General features: G+C 39.7%; 1 protein-coding gene across 1 annotated transcript in view; it reads right to left on the bottom strand.

The window, feature by feature from the left end:
• LOC117744298 (1-acyl-sn-glycerol-3-phosphate acyltransferase delta-like) overlaps positions 1 to 1,634 on the bottom strand; it is a 1,684-nt gene extending 50 nt beyond the window's left edge. The window contains 6 exon segments of the mRNA XM_034552494.1: positions 1 to 97; positions 190 to 257; positions 260 to 328; positions 1,031 to 1,204; positions 1,458 to 1,583; positions 1,586 to 1,634. The exon segment at positions 1 to 97 is cut by the window's left edge and continues 50 nt beyond it. Of these exon segments, the coding sequence (XP_034408385.1) occupies positions 1 to 97; positions 190 to 257; positions 260 to 328; positions 1,031 to 1,204; positions 1,458 to 1,583; positions 1,586 to 1,634 (583 nt within the window).
• Positions 1,635 to 17,956: the final 16,322 nt, after the last annotated feature.

Raw genomic sequence — 17,956 nt, 5'->3', positions numbered from 1 at the left:
GATACTTCAGTTTGGGTAAGCCTTTGCTCTCAGCCACATGCATGCTGATCCGGTGTTTTGATGGTGTGAAGCGTGTTCCTTCACAGAAAAGCAAGAACTACGCCCGAGGAAAGTGAGATTGTTTTTAATGCAATTACTCAAAATATCTCTGTAATATCAAGATAATCATTTCCACAGACCGAATCATACCCAAAGGTTTTCTGGGTAATCCCGCAAGTTCTGAAGGCTCTGAACCACCGTCCTTCGGTCCTCCTCTTGCAGAAAACTATCTCCAGGAAGTACCACATCCAGCCAACAACAGGTATATAACGTAACTCTCTTTTGGTCTGTAAAAAGGTGAAAAGTTAAAGTTGTATGACTTACTTATCCATAGTCGGTGCCTCCTGGCATTACCTACAGATGTGATGTGAGGAAGCAGGCAAGAGTACCAGAACAGAAGTGAAGCAATGTACTGCTCTGGACTGGGGGAGCAGAAAAACATATTTTAACTACCTAAAAAAGTAATATTAGTTGAAGTGTGCGCCATATATAGAATATTTTCACTACTTTACCTTGCCGTCAGACAGCCCTTTCTGACGGGGAACTGAAGTCGTTTTCTGTGCTCTTTTTCAAAGCCACAAGAGAGTATTCTCACCGAGCAGAACACAGGAGTTGCTGGTCTACTGCTGCCTAAATTGGATAGTTTGTTTTAGTTAATGTGTGACTTTTGTGAATCCTAACTAATCCTTTAAAACCACAAAGTCACACAGTAACACAACGTTAAAGGAGTGTGGCGGCTTTGAAGAGATCATACACATATTTAAATAGCTTCAGTTCCTCATCGTAAAAGGGCTGAGCGAAGTAAATTAAAATATTCTATTCTAAATATGTCATACTAAACAACCACCATACAAACATAGATAATACACTATTTACTATGGCTAAGTAAGTCATTCAACCCCACTTCAAAAAAATGTAAACTATTCTCTCATTAGCAATGAAATATAAAAAATAAGTACAAAATGTGGTAAGGTGGAAATGTTGGGGATATTTACCTTAAGAACTCCGAATCTGTCACAGATGGTCCAGCCACACAGGAAGTCAATATCATAAGTGAGATTGAGAACCACAATTGCATTCTCCTTTCCATACAGTGGATAACTCTTTGGGTCTGTGTAAAGTGTGCATTCTGTCCCAGACCACCATTCCTGGGCAGCTACCATCTCTGAGGATCATCAGGGCACAATGATGTTGTAAAGTCCATATTATGTGAACATAACACGGTATGTGAATAAAGATACATTATAGTTGTGAGGTGGTCTTACAGTGTGATTAATAATTCCACTGCATGGATGCAATAACTGCAACAAAGTTACCACTCAAAAGACAGATTTCTTCCTTTCAGCATCAGATCAAAACACCAACCGACCGCTGACATCAGCATCATCTGTGTGGTCGAGAGTAAGAACAGTACTTACGGCTGCTGATGCAGTAACCCAGTCTGACATTGATCCTGCAGGCCAGCTGCTTACTGACCCGCCACAGAGGTAAAGTACAGATCTGCAACAGATTGACAATGAGGCCGCTGACCAGGAACACTACCAGATGATCAGGTGGCACAAGAACTGGGATTTCAACAGCTTCAGGAGGCCCATTGTTCTGTAAAAGTTGCCCGACTTCAATTATTTAAATATATACACTTCCTCGTGTGACACAGCAGACACATTTTATCATTCAGAGATATTCCAGGCTGTGACAGCAACTGTTCTCACAGCACCCAGCCCACTCTGACATAAAGCTTTCCTCTGACTGGACTTTGTCGTTTCATTGGCTGAATGGAGCCTTTGAGCTGGACTGTGCATAAACGGCCTATCACAGGGCAACAATCTGCTCCTAACAGGACCTTTTCAGGGATATGGAGCACTGTATCATCAACTATTCTCAGCCCAACCCATAACTGTTGTTTGGTATTAATAATAATAATAATAATAAATTTAATTTATATAGCGCTTTTTAAGATACTCAAAAACACTTTCCATGTTACATTATACACCGTAGACACAGCTACTGGGAGCAAAGCAGGGTTAAGTGTCTTGCTCAAGGACACATCAACTAGGGCAGGGATTGAACTGCCAACCCCCTGGTTGAAAGACAGACATGCTAACCACTGACCCACAGTAGCACCTAAAAGTCTTGGCTTTATCAAGTCCCATACATGCTCTGTGTTATTTGATCAATGTCCTCTGAAAGGTCAGGCCAATCGTGCTGTAATTTAGCAGCTTGTAAGTAGGTTCCTCTTAACACACACACACACACACACACACACACACACACACACACATCCCACACAGGCGCACCACCTTTGGTCAGACGGTTCTGTCTGTCAATGGCGGCACCCTCTGGAACACTTTACCATCCTCTGTTAGGGAGTGCCCAACTTCAGCACTTTTAAAAAGCACACGAAGGGATGGCTGTTGTCCACCCAAACTTGTACACATAGATAGTTTATCCTGGGTTAGCAGTATGAGTACTGTCATGGATATGTGATGTATTAATGTTATATGAATGAATGAAACCGTAAATGTGCAAATTAATTAATGCCCTTATGTGCAATTTATCTGTGTGAAATATGATGAATGTGAAATGTCTTTCTTACAGATTTTTTTTTCTTTTATGTATGTATGTATGTATATATATATATATACACACATATATATATATATATATATATATATATATATATATATATATATATGAGCTTCATTTGTATCCAATGTTAACTTGTTTTTGTTCTGTAATTGGGTATATTTACATTTTAATTTACAGTGTTCATTAATGTACATCAGGGCTGCACGGTGGTGTAGTGGCTAGCACTGTCGCCTCACAGCAAGAGGGCCGTGGGTTCAATTCCCGGTCGGAGCGGTCCTTCTGTGTGGAGTTTGCATGTTCTCCCCGTGGCAGCGTGGGTTCTCTCCGGGCTCTCCGGCTTCCTCCCACAGTCCAAAGACATGCTGCAGGTTAATTGATCTCTAAATTGCCCATAGGTGTGAATATGAGAGTGAATGGTTGTATGTCCCTACATGTGCCCTCGATGGACTGGCGGCCTGTCCAGGGTGTCCCCTGCCTTCGCCCTATGTCAGCTGGGATAGGCTCCAGCACCCCCGTGACCCTAATGAGGATAAGCGGTATTGAAAATGGATGGATGGATGGATTAATGTACATCAGGCACGTGCACAGATAGACCCCTAGTGGTGCTCAAGCACCTGCCCTTTTGCCCTGGATGAGAAAAGTGCCCCTTCAGCTGGAGCCCAATTTTTTCTTCATTTATCAGTATTTAAGAATAACAATGACTCTCTCTGTCATCAATTGCCCCCAAATGTGTTTTGATATCTAACGGGGCATTTATTTGAGTTCTTGTGAAAGTTTCGCCCCGACATGCTCCGCCCCTCCCCCCTCCCTCCCTCGTCCCTCCTCCCTCCTCCCTCCTCCCTCCTCCCTCCTCCTCTTCGTGCTCACGCAGTGCTGAGCGCCGTTAAACGGGTGCAGCATACTTCTTCTCTGACCCGCAGCATCTGACAAACAGGGAATGACGTTGTTTGGTGATAAATTAACCGCAACATTAGCGCCGCTGAAAACATTACGTCGCAACTGGTCCGACGTTTCCTAAAAAAACTAAAAACTCACGAAATCCGTGATTTCAAAGCCTTGTCCAGCTGTTTACTGACGTTTGTCATGTTTAACCCTCCTCTTACCTAACGTCTCTAAATAAATGATTGCCATCAATTGTTTTGCTTCATATTTCATGGGGACAACTGGGTAAACATATAAAATTCACATGATGATATGTTTTCAATGTCCTGTACACATCTTGTATGCATGGTGTTCTTTGGGGTCAATTCGACCCCAGGCTTTTTTTCACTGTGTAAAACATATTAGAAATATCAACATTTTACACACATTGGTTTTGGTTGTTTTGGATGATATTGAGGTCACGATAACATACAATTGTATAATCTTTAGAAAGTTTTAGGGCCCTAACCTTAATGAAGAGAGAGAGGATGCTCCTGTGAAGATCCTTTAATTTATCCAGAGCAGAGTTTTAAGTTAGAATATTTTTTGATTGCATTTGGTTATACAATATGTCCTTGTTTTGTCTGTATTTGCCTGTTCATTTATTTATTCAATTTGATAATTTGAGTTAGTTTGTTAACAAAAATAAATATGTAAGTTGAAAATATCCTACTGTGTTTTTTATTTATTAATTTATTATTATTATTTTTAATTTCATAAATAATTTTGGCGATGGGTGCCCTTTTTTGGGGTTTGAGCACCTGCCCCCAAAATGTCTGTGCACGTGCCTGATGTACATTGTCCCTCTCGAACAAATAAAAAACTTGAAACTTGAAACACACACACACACACGCACAGCATGGAGAAGCACTCTCTTATTTACCAATCATACAATAATCCAATAGTTTACATGAAGGTTGTGAGATGAGATGGAAATAAACCAGATCTGCGTTTGATACAGGTCAAGTCATTACTCACGTAAAGGCTAACAAACAGACACACACCTTACATTTGTCTGAAACAAGTGACATTTACTTTGATCAGACTAGCTTCAAACTTGTATGGCAAATAAGAAATATCCAGTCTTCAATTTATGTCCATCCTCTTCTTTTTCAGATTTCAGTTAATATTCATTCAACATGTGTACTCACCAGCCAACCTACAGTAGAAAGAAAAGTTCCACGCTCAAGGAACCACACCCATCTGAAAACTACGCCTGCATCTGAGGTTGGATACTCTACTTCCTCTCAGAAACTCCTCCAAGGCTGCTGAAAAGTACAGAATGTGTGCAGCAAGATGTTGCCGATGTTCTACCAGTCTCTCGTGGCCAGTGCTCTGTACTTCTCCGTAGTCTGCTGGGGAAGCAGCATTGGAGCCAGAGACACCAACAGACTCATTAAACTGGTGAGGAAGGCCGGTTCCATCATTGGCTGCAAACAAGACTATAACAGTTGGTGGAGAGGACACTGACTGAAATTATTGTCCATATTGGATAACCTGTTTCGTACTACAAGAGTTTTTTAGAGTTGTAAAATTAACTGCCGGCTGCATCCAGAGTATTTTTCCTCGGCATAACAAACGCACATCAAACCCATGGGACTGCACCACCCTGCACCGCCCCGGACCAACAGCACTGTTCCCACTGGAACGGTTTCTTTACTTTTCAGTTATTGGCTTTCACTTGTAGAAGATGACAGAATGGATTTAAGGGAAATATATTTGGACCGTTAAAAACTACTATAAATATGTATAGAAACTGCTCGTTGCATGTTTTTGTTAAGTATGATGAAAATGTGTTTTCAAAAATATTGCACTTTCTTGTCGGACTTGCACGTTGAAGTGGCCCTCCGATGAGGCGACAACACCAGCGGTGGCCCCGAGCCACATTGAGCTTCAGGTCCATCAATCATGGCGGCTTCTCCAAGCTGTTTTAACTGTATCTGGCAAATCACACGTTGGCTGGTATACTACAGCTGAATTAACTAAAAATACAAAATGTTTTGCTGTGAATTAATTGCAATAAATGGATGATAAAAATGGCAAAATAACTACACTCTACAATTGTGTTTTTTCTTTTGACTGCCTAATTTGAATGTAGGCTCTTGCCTGTCCAGACGAGAGGTCATTGTCAAATAATCTCTTTACGCATTTTTGTTGAAAGAGCTTTAATAAGCAAAATAAAAAGAAACAGTTGATGAATAAACCAGGTGTAACATAGACAATCTTTACATTCCTCTGACCCTCATGAACTTTGCAAGAGCGTGCCTTAAAGTGAGTATGTGAGTGTGGACATTGTGTTTGGGTCTGACAGTTCAGTTGGAAATAAGCAGGTGAGATATAGTGCTGCATTTAGCAGCTAAAGAGTCAGGTATTTCCTTTAAGAGTTGGACCCAAAACGGAGCTAAAAGAGTGAATATCGGACAAATTAATGAAATTGTCACTCTCTATATCCGCGCTGCTCCGCCATTCGTGTCATTGCCGCTATTCGCGTCATACCAAGTAAAGTCTAAAAGAGATCGCTAAACATAACTTTGTCACTAGTATCAATTGTGTTTAGTGCCAATCACGTGAATCTGGCGTATATAAAGTATCGAGTCATGACTCTTGTGGTACCCACGCTTCCTGAAGGCAACGTAGTTGAAGCAGGTCCTCAGCCTTCTATGTTACGCTGTCACTCATGATGCCACGCCCCTGTAGTTGATACCACGCCCTCCACACCAGATCCCAGCCAAAAGTCTGAACCGGAAACAGAACGATCTGAAAGTGTAAAAAAACTGCTACTGAAAAATTAACAGAACTGAATCAACATTGTATTTTAACCCAACAAGACTTTTCATACACATTTTTTTTTCGAATACATTGTGGAATTTTTCAAAGTTCAAGATTAAAACTTTAATCTTTAAGTGCACATCTTTTTTTCAAACGAACAAAACAATTGGCCTGGATTTGGCCCCATACTTCTTCTCCTCCTATCCTCCTCTATCACACTGCAGACCTGAGTCCTGAGTGTGACCGGCTCTCAGTTTTGGTTGATGAAGATGCGCTGCATCCAACAAGAACTCTGTCTGATCTCAGGTCAAATTGTGACAGTGAGAAAAGATAATAAATAAATAATAAATAATTACATTAAACCTACCTGATTCTAATTTATATATATATATATATATATATATATATATATATATATATATATATATATATATATATATATATATATATATTGGCTTCAGTCACTTATTTTACCATTACAGTATTTGCGTGTCAGGTGTATGTACTGTATACATATGTTAAATACATGCATGCACATGAATACATGCACAAGACAGGGGATTGCAGGTCTATGCTGTTTTTTCTATCAGGAAAAGCATTCACTTAATCCGAGAATAGCAGCAATAGATTTATTGTGTGGGTTATTTGGCCCAAATAATGCTTTAAAAACATAAACTACTTTTTATCAGGACCCCAAAATCTCGCAACATTTCTCGATGTTGGTGCAATTACGTTGTCGTTTCTCGGTGCCGCCACTAGAGGCGGAGTGAGCCCTCAATTGTTGTCTTCCTTCATCACTGCGTTGTCTTTATTTGGTCTCAAGAAACGCACAAGGCTGTCAAGCTGGTAGTGCGGCACATGCGCAATGGTCTTTTCAGAATCAGAATCAGCTTTCTTGGCCAAGTTGCTTTGTGTTGCTACACAAACGAGAAATTTGACTCCGAAGCACATTTATGAAGCACATTCTTAAAAAATTTAACATAGTATCATGTATCCAGTCAAATTAGGCTCACTTTTGTCTGGGCAACAAAGTCACTTCCTTGTTTCATTTTGACTGAATTCGAGTAAACTAATGACACGTGGTCTGTGTCCACTTCTTTTCTGTTTCTTGACAACACAAGTCACCACTTTACCCACCGTAGTATGGTGGGCTAGCATCGCTCCTGTGCATTTTCTAATCTGCTTAGGCTACTTTTTCAGGGCAGCTTTGCCTAACATGTTGTCAGGGACTTTGCAGAAACTGGTGAACTGCGCCTTGGTGAACAGCGCACCCTGCTGGTAATGCCTCGTACGTGCATTAGAACAAGTGATTTAGTTTACCCCAAATTCTCTCAAACAATTTCTTCTTGCTAACTCTAGAGGGAAGATACATTGAACACTGCTCCTTTAGATGAGAAAAACAGAAAAGATTTCCCTGTGGCACATACTGTAAATAACAGATCTGTGTGACCTTTTACTGTGCATACACATATTTTCTGTTTTGTCGGCCAAACTCAGGTTTTGATATGTTATCTGTATGGAACCTCCATCTCAAACCAAATAGTATTTGAATATTTGTCTTTGCAGCCCAGAGAAGGCTGAAAGGAGGTTAATGGGGTCCTGTGACCGTTCCACTGTTGGGGGTTGGCTCTTGTTTTACAGGTCCCATAATGCTCCAACGCTCAAGTCCTTTACGATCAAATAACCTTGAGGAGAGGACATGCCTGTCTGCAGAGGTCCAAATATACAGTAAAGTAGCGCAGGAAGGCTTTTATGTTTGAATACCAAAGACAAAGAGTAAAGGGGCTCAAGGGAATAGTGTTCAGTAAGTACAGTCTGAGTACGTCGCTTTTTAGCTTCGGAAGTGTGAAGCACTCTTAGCTGAGCTGAAAAAGAATCACAAGTAGTTTGAATTCATGTGTTACCTATTTTAAATCCCACAGCACCTTTACAAAGTAGCCAAAGCAAACATTGGTGTATGTCCAACTCACTTGCATGCAAGCATTTGACAAATACATTTGTCAAACTGGTTTAATGAGCCAAAAGGGATACTTTTATTTGGCCAAGTTCAATGTTGATAGCACACCAAGCAGTTACTGCTCTTCTTTGTTCCCTGATTTGATAGAAAGTGGAAACAATTAAAGGATTTATTTCTTGGTCATTATGTGCAATGAGATCGACTGAGAATAATTGTTGTGATATACTTCACAAACAAAACAATGGACATTTAGTTTATTCAAACCAGATTACATTCTTTGTAGATCCTAATGTTTTAGTCTTCTAATACTAATTTACTTCTATGGGTTTTCTACAAAAAAAGGGTGAATAAAAAGCATGTCTATACCTTTTTCCTCATCAAAAAACAAAAATCTGTAAATATACATCTGTAAATATACATCTGTAAATATACGAATACACATACATAAAGTTGCATATTGAGCCTAATTGGTTTCCAATTTGTGATATAATAATGCCTGGATGGTGTGTTCAACTCAGATCCAAGTCTAGTATGGAGAAACTTCCCTCCTCCAGCAGATGGATGTCAAAACAACCTTAATGTTAAGGTCTCATTCTGGACAGTGAAGGCCAAACATTAAGTGAAGTGTATAAAAAATAAACAATTTCTGAGAGTAGGAGGACATATATTATCTTCTCAAATCTCTGTAATTAAATCTAAAAAGAGTAATAGATGCATTCAATCTTTAAAAAAATGAAGCTGAACCACTTCAGGACAAATCCAAAGCCCAAAGAGGCAAGTACATGAGAAGGACTTTTGAATGGAAAATGGAAATCACAGAAAAAACATACGTCCTGAAATTGGTTGCCTGACTGACATGACTAACCGTGTGTCTCCTATCCAATGTGGGGAGCCAGGAAGGTCTCATTCACATTTCTCTGACTCTTCGGTGGAAAAGTGCTGCTGATATGAGGTTACTGGATTTAGAGATATGTGTTGGGGGGAAACCTCACCACAAGAAGTAGCCCTTTTCCAAGAAATGTCAGCTTTCATCAAATGAGTTATGTGTTACTGTTTAAGTTGCCCTTCTAGGGCCCTTCCTTTGTACAGCAGGCAGTTGGACACCATGTCAGAGTAATGTTGTGAGTTTGCGCAGCTCTTGACAGATTTTTTGCATAACTACTGTTATTTATCGACCACTGTTAAATCAAGTAGAGAGGCTATACAAATAATGTTAAAAAGAGTCCTTGCTCGATCAAACTAAAGACCAGCTGTAATGAAGCTGGACCTCGTGCTTCTTTGACAGGTGGGAAAGCTGCTCAACTCAGCACCAAAACATTTACTTCAATTTCAAAAATCTCTCTCCCTTATAAGAGTGTGAAATGAAATGTTAATCGCTGATGCATTCTACTTTGTTTTAAAATCAATCAGTTACTCTTTCAGAAATCGGTGGCTGCAGCTGACATTTTTCAGTCAAGACTGAATCAGGTTGATGTAGCGGGCCAAACCCAACAGCTTTCAGCCAGGAAGAAGTATACTTTTGGCTCAGCAACACAGCAGCCATTTGGATGAGCATGCTGTATAAAGAATGCACCATGGATTACCGAGTGAAATCACTGCATAAGTGTGATTTATGCACCATTCAGCATCAATAGACTTTGACCGACCGGCTTTCACTCCTTTTACCCGAAACAAATTAACACTCTTTCCACCCCTTTCCACAACTCTTTAAGGTAATAGCTCAGTGGATGTTTCTCAACATTGAGCGGTTTGATTCTCACGGTGAGAAAACTCCTCACAATGCAGTGAAGTTATTCATTGTAGTACAGACAAAAACAGCTATGAAAGAGTGATAAGGAGAGTATAGCCGTGTTTGGAACACAAAATGCAGCTCCACAATTAAGTCTGAGGGTAATGACTTGATCAGACAGCACAGTCAGCTTCATTTGTTGGTATTCTCACTGGAAAACTGTCACTGACAACATTCGTGCAAACGGTCTGAATAAATCAGGAAGAACTCTGATCTGGAAAATGCTGCTTTCATTCAGGTTTTGTGCAAGCTTTAGTAAATAAAGCACTACATCTGATTAAGTAATTTTGGATGACTGCATGATGAAATGTCATGAAAGGAGATAATGTGCTCAGAAGTTCTGAATGCATGCATTAGGCTCTTTGACGTATGGGAAAAAAGTGTGAATCAGAAAAAGTGACAACATAGCCCAGGACCTAAACTTGATATGACACATGTCTATGAGCAGTAGGCCAGTAATGACATCCTGATGTATGCAGACTCGTTTTCTCCGAGGACCCCGGCTCTGCAGCCTCATCCATCAGGCAAAGTATCTGTGGGCCCCTACCGACACATCCCAAACCCTGGGAGGTTTTCTGGAGACACCTGCTCTGCTGTGTTCGAGGGGGCCACGCATGAGGCCTGACTCAAGTGCCAAAAAGTACTGGCCTGAGTGAAGCTATTTGATGTAATGCCATCATCAAGGTGAAGAACATTAAAATACTGCACGGTTACGCAATTGCATGTCCCCTCGTTCAACTTTTACTCCGGCCTTCTTTGACAGATGTCAGAATTGTGTTTTAAAGGCTCTGGGATCTGAAAGTGGAAGCTGGTTCCATAAAAGAGGAGCTTGATAACTGAAGGCTCTGGCTCCCATCCTAATTTTTTGGGACTCTAGGAACCACAAGTAGCCCCCGCATTTAGTGAGCGCAGCTCTCTAGTGGGGCAATATGGTACTACAAGCTCCTTAAGCTATGATGGTGCATCACCAATCAAGGTTTTCTAGGTGAGGAGAAGAATTTTAAATGTGATTCTTGATTTTACAAGGAGCCAGTGCAGAGCAGCTAATACAGGAGTAATGTGATCTCTTTTCTTAGTTTTTGTGAGTACACAAGCTGCAGCATTCTGGATCAACTGGAGGGACTTAAGAGACTTATTAGAGCAGCCTGATAATAAGAAGTTGCAGTAATCTTTTCTGCATCTTTTGGAGACAAGATGTGTCTGATATTTGAAATGTTACGTAGATGAAAAAATGCAGTTCTTGAGATTTGCTTAAGGTTATCCATGTTTTTATGTCTTTAAGACATGCTTGAAGTTTAGTGAGCTGGTTGGTCACCTCTGGTTTAAACCAACTTAGTGCGGTACCTGAAATGCCAATCGACTGATCCAGTCTCTGTAATAGGATGTCATGGTCAATGGTGTCGAACGCAGTACTAAGGTCTAATAATACCAGTACAGAGATGAGTCCTTTATCTGATGCAATTAGGAGGTCATTTGGTGTTTTCTAAATCCTGACTGAAACTCCTCAAATAAACTATTCTGATGTAGGAAGTCGCACAACTGATTTGCGACTACTTTCTCAAGGATCTTAGAGAGGAAGGGAAGGTTAGAGATTGGTCTGTAGTTAGCCAACACCTCTGGATTAAGAGTGGGCTTTTTCAGGAGAGGTTTAATTACAGCTACTTTGAAGGAATGTGGTACATGCTGTGGTACATACTGTGGTACATACTGTAACAGTTCAGCTCCACACCTTCTTTCTGTTAATAGTTGTTTTCATTGGATCTGTTTGTCTATTAACTCTCTTGTCATTTCAGACCCGGTCATTCACACCTGATCATCCTTCATTCCCTTCACCTGGCTCTCACGCCCATCTCAGCTGCAACCCATTCCCTCGTTAGTCACTCACTTAGGTTCCCTCACTTGCACTTGTCCTCTGCCAGATTGTCTTGTGTTTTGAGACCAAGTTCTCCAGCGTGTATTGTTCATGTCTTGTCCTGAAAATATTCTGTTCAGTAAAGGATTACTTCTTACTACCTCGGTTTCGTCCATTGTGCTTGGGTCCCTGGTCTTTGATCCGTGACAAACACATCTTTAAGCAGCCTCGTTGGGATGGGGTCCAAGAGACAGGTAGACGATTTAGAAGTAGAAACCGTTGAGGACAATTGGTCAAGGTTAATGGGAGAAAAGCTATCCAAATATACAGCAGGGCATACAGCCGTTTCCAAGGCCACTCCTCTTGAGGACAGATCGGCACTGGTTGAGGTCATGTATTCAATGGAGGATCGGAAGAGGTTTCTTCTTGTTAAAAAGATCAATATTGGATGGAAAATATACTCAAGCCAATCCAGACAGAAATTATAAGGTTGATGTTAGCTGAAGCTATGGGATTGTTGAATGGTTTAAGACTTGTATCTATATTTTCCAGTCTGGAAATTCACATTGCTTTGAACTAGTGTGCTCCAGTTAGATCCAGGCATTGTCTTTATACTTATACTCCACTATGTTTACGAGCAAATATATAGTCAAGTACATGTATTTGAACGACAGTAAACAGTAACTCTGCAGATGAAAATACAAAATAATTTATAACTAATATATTTATTTTTTATGAATTAATTTGTTTTATCAACAACAGATGAACTAACAATGTATAATGTGAAAGTGGTCATTCCTAGTGTGCCTATTTGTAAAAAGTTGTAATCTGATTACTTGTGTTTCAATCTGTGTTTATCTATTGATTAAAATAAAATAAAAAATTGTGCAACCCTAAAAAGATGAAGGATTTCATACTGTGATTTCAAATACATACGTTAGACATTACACAAGTGGAATTAAACAGTCCAACAAAGCAAACACAATAAAACCATAGGAGGTCAAAAGTGGCGTAATAATAAAAAGTAAAAAGTAAATTAAACACTGACTAGCAATGAGATGAAGGTTCATCCAAAAATAAAACTCAGTAACTACTTCCTCTCAAGCACTGCTAAAGTATGCTGGACCACTAGATCAGTGAGTATGCCTCTGTAGTTCTGTGTCAGCATCATGAAGAATGACTTAAGTCATAAGGGCCATTTTACTGCTCCAACAAACATAAAAAGAACATGTTTTTTCCAAACATGTCATCTTGTGAAGACTTTGCCTGTTTTTGGTGGTGAGGGGATTGCCTCCAAATATTTTAATCACACACACATACTGACATTGTTTTATATAATGCTAACAGCTGTGTGCAGTCAACAACCCACTCACTGAAGTCAAAAGAGTTACATAAAAATACATGACTGGACTTTATGACCAGCCTGACTATATACATCCAGCTGTATCATTAGTTTAGGAGGCGGTGTATCGATGGTACAGCAGCATGTGCAGTCAAAGAATTCACCACATCTCTTTTAAGATTCATTATTTATGTTGAAGGCCGCTACAATTTAAAATGTTCCCACTTTTAAGATGAGTCAATTTGAATCAATCAGCCAACACTGCATTGAAATTATGGTCTAAACTTATTTTCTTTTTATTTATTTATTTTTATAGCAATGTGGCCTAGTTGGGTATAATCGTTGAAATTTAGTTGTCATTAATAAATAATAATAATAATAATTCATAGTAAGATTACAACCGTATAATTTATGGTGAATATAAATGTAAGTCGATATGGGGCGACTGTGGGTCAGTGGTTAGCATGCCCGTCTTTCAATCAGGGGGTTTGCGGTTCAATCCCCACCCTAGTCGATGTGTCCTTGAGCAAGACACTTAACCCTTCTTAGTTCCCTGTAGCTGTGTCTACAGTGTAAGTCCCTTTGGATAAAAGCGTCAGCTAAATGACATGTAATGTAATGTAATGATATCAAAATAACCGATACCAAAACGTTTCACCAGTTTAAAGATTTAGCAGTTAGGTAAAGAAAATTATGAAATGTGGAAGTGGCATACTTTAATTTGCATACTTTGGCACCAATCATTTCAGCAGTTCAGTGATGCAAAAACGAAGGTTAAAAAAAGAAGGAGACAATGTCTGATATCTTCAAACAGCATGCCATGTGTATTTTCATGAGTGGATGTTCCATTACAGCAGAGCGCTACATGGCTGAAAACCATCAGAGATGTAACAGGATATGGTGTGATCACTTGTTTCCACTGGTGAAAAAAGGGAGGGGAGCTTTTAGTTTTGTAGTCATGCTCATAAAGAGCAGGCGCTGCCTTCTTCCGTGTCGTTCCGTCACGCCTGCCTGCACGGCCTCAGAATATACCGCCATGCACTGATTATTACCAGTAAGCAGATATAAGGGCAAATGTTTTTCATCATTTGTCATTAAATACGTTAATAACGTTACTAGTTACAATGCTTAATAAGTCAAATTAGTAATGTGTCGATTTTAAACATATCTTTATATGTGCTTACAACTATATATTGTGTGTGTGTATATAAGTATATACAAATAATTAGTGTATAGTATATATGTATAATATATAAATATATATACTGATTATGAATACCACAAAGCAAACTATAGTGTAGCTGGTTAAATTCACTGATAATGGAATGTTATCAGTCCCTTTTGTTGGTTTACAGTCTTCGTCAGCAAACAGACGCAGCCTTGTTATAATATAACAACATGCAGATTTGGCTTCGTTGTTATTGCTGGTGCAGGTGGAGCGTAACGCGATGTCTGGACTGTGTAAACGTGTTTATGTGTGCCAAAGGCTTTGCCACTCCTCCTCCTGCCTCCAGTGGACAGCACAGACTGCAGCACCCATTACTGAGCATGGCAGAGCACAAGCCTGGTTTCTAGTTGGAACTTATGACTCGGTACATCCAGTAAACTGAGATATAATATAGTAAATATTTATATTCGCAGAAGATTATTTCTCATTTCAGAATTTGGTTCCATTTGACCTTTATGTGACTCAGAGAGTCAACTTCTTCAGTGGGTGTGGGGTGAGGCTGTGTCTTTCTCAAGGACACATCAGATTGGCTCACCATTCATATTTCCTGGGGATTTAAGCACATTTCAAGTTATTTTAAGAAGTTGAAATAGTTGCATTCTTATATGATATCATTAAAAACAAAAGACAAGTAATTTATCTCAAAGTAAAGGCAAAGTAAGGGATATCTTGATTGCCTCTGCTTTCCAAAAGATATGAGGAATTATTTGATCGTAGTTTATTTTTGTAAGTACAATAAATCAAACTTTAGAGATCCTGTAGCTATCTGCAATGTCTGGCTTTGTTTTGTGTAAGGTTACTGACAGGCCAAAACTTCACAACCTGATTTAATGAGACCAAATGCATCTGTTCCCAGTTTCACACCAGGGCCATCAAGACCTACGTGGAAACAAGCCTTGCTCTGACACCATGGACATTTTTGAGGATCATACTCGTGCACTTTCTGTGAAAACAGCAGTTCTATTTGGTTTTTCCAAGGATGAGTGCACTCTTTCCAATCTTCATTTGAGTAAATAACCATACGTATAATTACTGCCGCATGGTAAAACATTCTCCTTTCCTTCTTTTCTACTTGAAAATACCCTCTACTTCTTAGTTCTTGACTCGTGTACCACTCTCTAATGTGAGTCATTTAAAGCATCTGAAATGCATGATATCAAAGAGCTGGGTTCATGCAGACAGCTTGGAGCCCCTGTGCTGCAGGACTTCAGCTTGCAGCCCAACACTTCTGGCACCTCTGTTTTCTCGGAGCAATGAGTTTGCGCCCCCAAGGTTGGCAGAGAGAATTTTTCCAATGACTAGTGGAGCTCATGCCCTGAAATAAATGACTTACTCCATTTCAAATGACAGACCCACTTCTTTGCACACTTGCCCTTAGTCGCTTTGTTCAGAAGCAACACAGGTCCACTCACTAAAGGAGAGTGGGAACACTGACTGCTGATTCCAGGAAGCAGAACAAAAAACCTTGCTTCCAGTGAGTCATAGCTACTATTGCTGTTTGATGAAAAACATGTTTCCGTCAATGCACCAGACTGAAGTTTAAGTTCATGTTTTTTTTTTAAAATATTTGTTTATTTGATAAGGGACAGTGCACATTAATATAAACATTTCTGTAAATGTGCCAGAGTTAGCCAATAGGCTATTTTTCATCTGATTTTCTGATTTGAAAGTGGCACTGCACCGATTGTGAAAGCAGTTGTATGAAGTGTTCTGTGTTCTGTTGCTCAATAGGGACCTGTCTAAAGGCTGTACAAAAATGCATCACTTTTTACCATTACAAAAATATTATCTGGCATTTGTATATCTGAAAACTTGGAAGTGCAATACTAAAGTGTCCCTTTAAAGCACTCTTTAATAATACATCAGAAATGTCATGTATGCAGTCATATATCTGCATTGACTTGAAACACATTTTATATCTAGATTAATATGCTACAGCCAGCAGCAGGTTAGTAAAGGTCAGTGAGTATGATTTTGTGTATATTTAAAGGAGCAGGTATTTCACACCTCTGGGACTGAAGCAGCACATCACTCCCAGAGCAGTTCTACTTATACATTTGTATTTGAATAAGAGGCTTCCCTATCTGCCCTCAGCTTTCTGTGTGTCTCTCTGTGCTGTTAGAACTGACAATCTGCTGTCGAACTCCATATCTCTATACCTCCAAAATAAATACATAAATCAACTCATTGTGTCATTCCAAACCACTCACTTTGTGATACTTTTTGTTAGAAACCAACTTTCCAGTTTCATCCTTTTAGAATGCTTGCTGGTTGCTAAATACAAGCCTCAGCAGAAAATGCTGGTTTACTGTGTCACACATTGACATATTCTGGCAAAGTTGTATGAACCACCCTGGAACGTGCTCTGGGCTTGAAACCAGCCACCAGCGCCAGACCCACATAGCCAATCTTTGTTGTGTGCCACGTGGACTATTCCAAGATCCTCAACCCAAATCTGCCACTGAGCAAGGTTTTGACTTTCCCGTTATCCCTAATAGCACATTTCTTTCCAGGCTTTACCGTAATTTACTTAACCCCTTCACTCCCTTGTTTCTGCACTGTGAGACAGATGGTCTGGTGCAAAAGCACACACAATTGTTCTCTCTTAACTATAAGATTCTGCAAACTAAATGGTACATTATCACAAAGACCTCTGCAGAGGTAATGCCATTCCCCACCTTTTATTTGATTATTAAGAGTATTTGAGGAACTGGTCGTGTAATGGTGGGAGGCCGACTTTATTTTAAGCTAAAAGAAAAGGGGTGGGCTTTTCTAGGATATTGACTGTTCATCTATTGATGCATGTTAATGTTCGAGATGAAGTCCATCCCAGCTACGGATTAGACACACTTGGTATAAAAATACACCTTTCAAAGGACAATATATTGTCCTAGTTCAGCTATTGCTCCCTACTGCACTCCCTCCCTTCTGTATTACCTCGTCAGCTCTATCACTCTCACCTGCCCATCAACCTACTGCACTCACCTAATCAGCTCATTCAGTGCACCTGTTAGTCACTCCCATCTCGTCAGCTCTATCGCTCTCACCTGTTCACTCTGCTGCACCTACTACCTCTGGTATATAAGCCCGAGCTTCACTCACAGACACTGACAGATTGTTCAGCCATTGAACTATTAGTATGTTTTCACTTTCATGAAATAGAACACATTTTACAATAATAGAGCATTTTCACTGCACGTGTTTGCTTAAGGTTATGTTTTCACAAATATGTAGTCATGTCAGCAAGATGAACAAATGAGCTGCAATTTGATATTTTTGGAATCAGACTTCTATTAAATTCTATTCAAAAAGACCAAACATTTATTAATTCTAATAAGTATTGTATGCCTATCCAAAGCCTGATCTTATTGTACTGTGCCATAGTTTCATCGTTGTCTAAAAACTATTAAAAACACATCAATCAGCCACAGTTGTAATGGGTGACATGTTACCTCATTAGCCTTATGAAT

This window comes from Cyclopterus lumpus, chromosome 15, assembly GCF_009769545.1.
Source record: "Cyclopterus lumpus isolate fCycLum1 chromosome 15, fCycLum1.pri, whole genome shotgun sequence".
Classification (NCBI taxonomy): Eukaryota; Metazoa; Chordata; class Actinopteri; order Perciformes; family Cyclopteridae; genus Cyclopterus; species Cyclopterus lumpus.
This window is presented reverse-complemented; position numbering and strand designations above follow the sequence as displayed.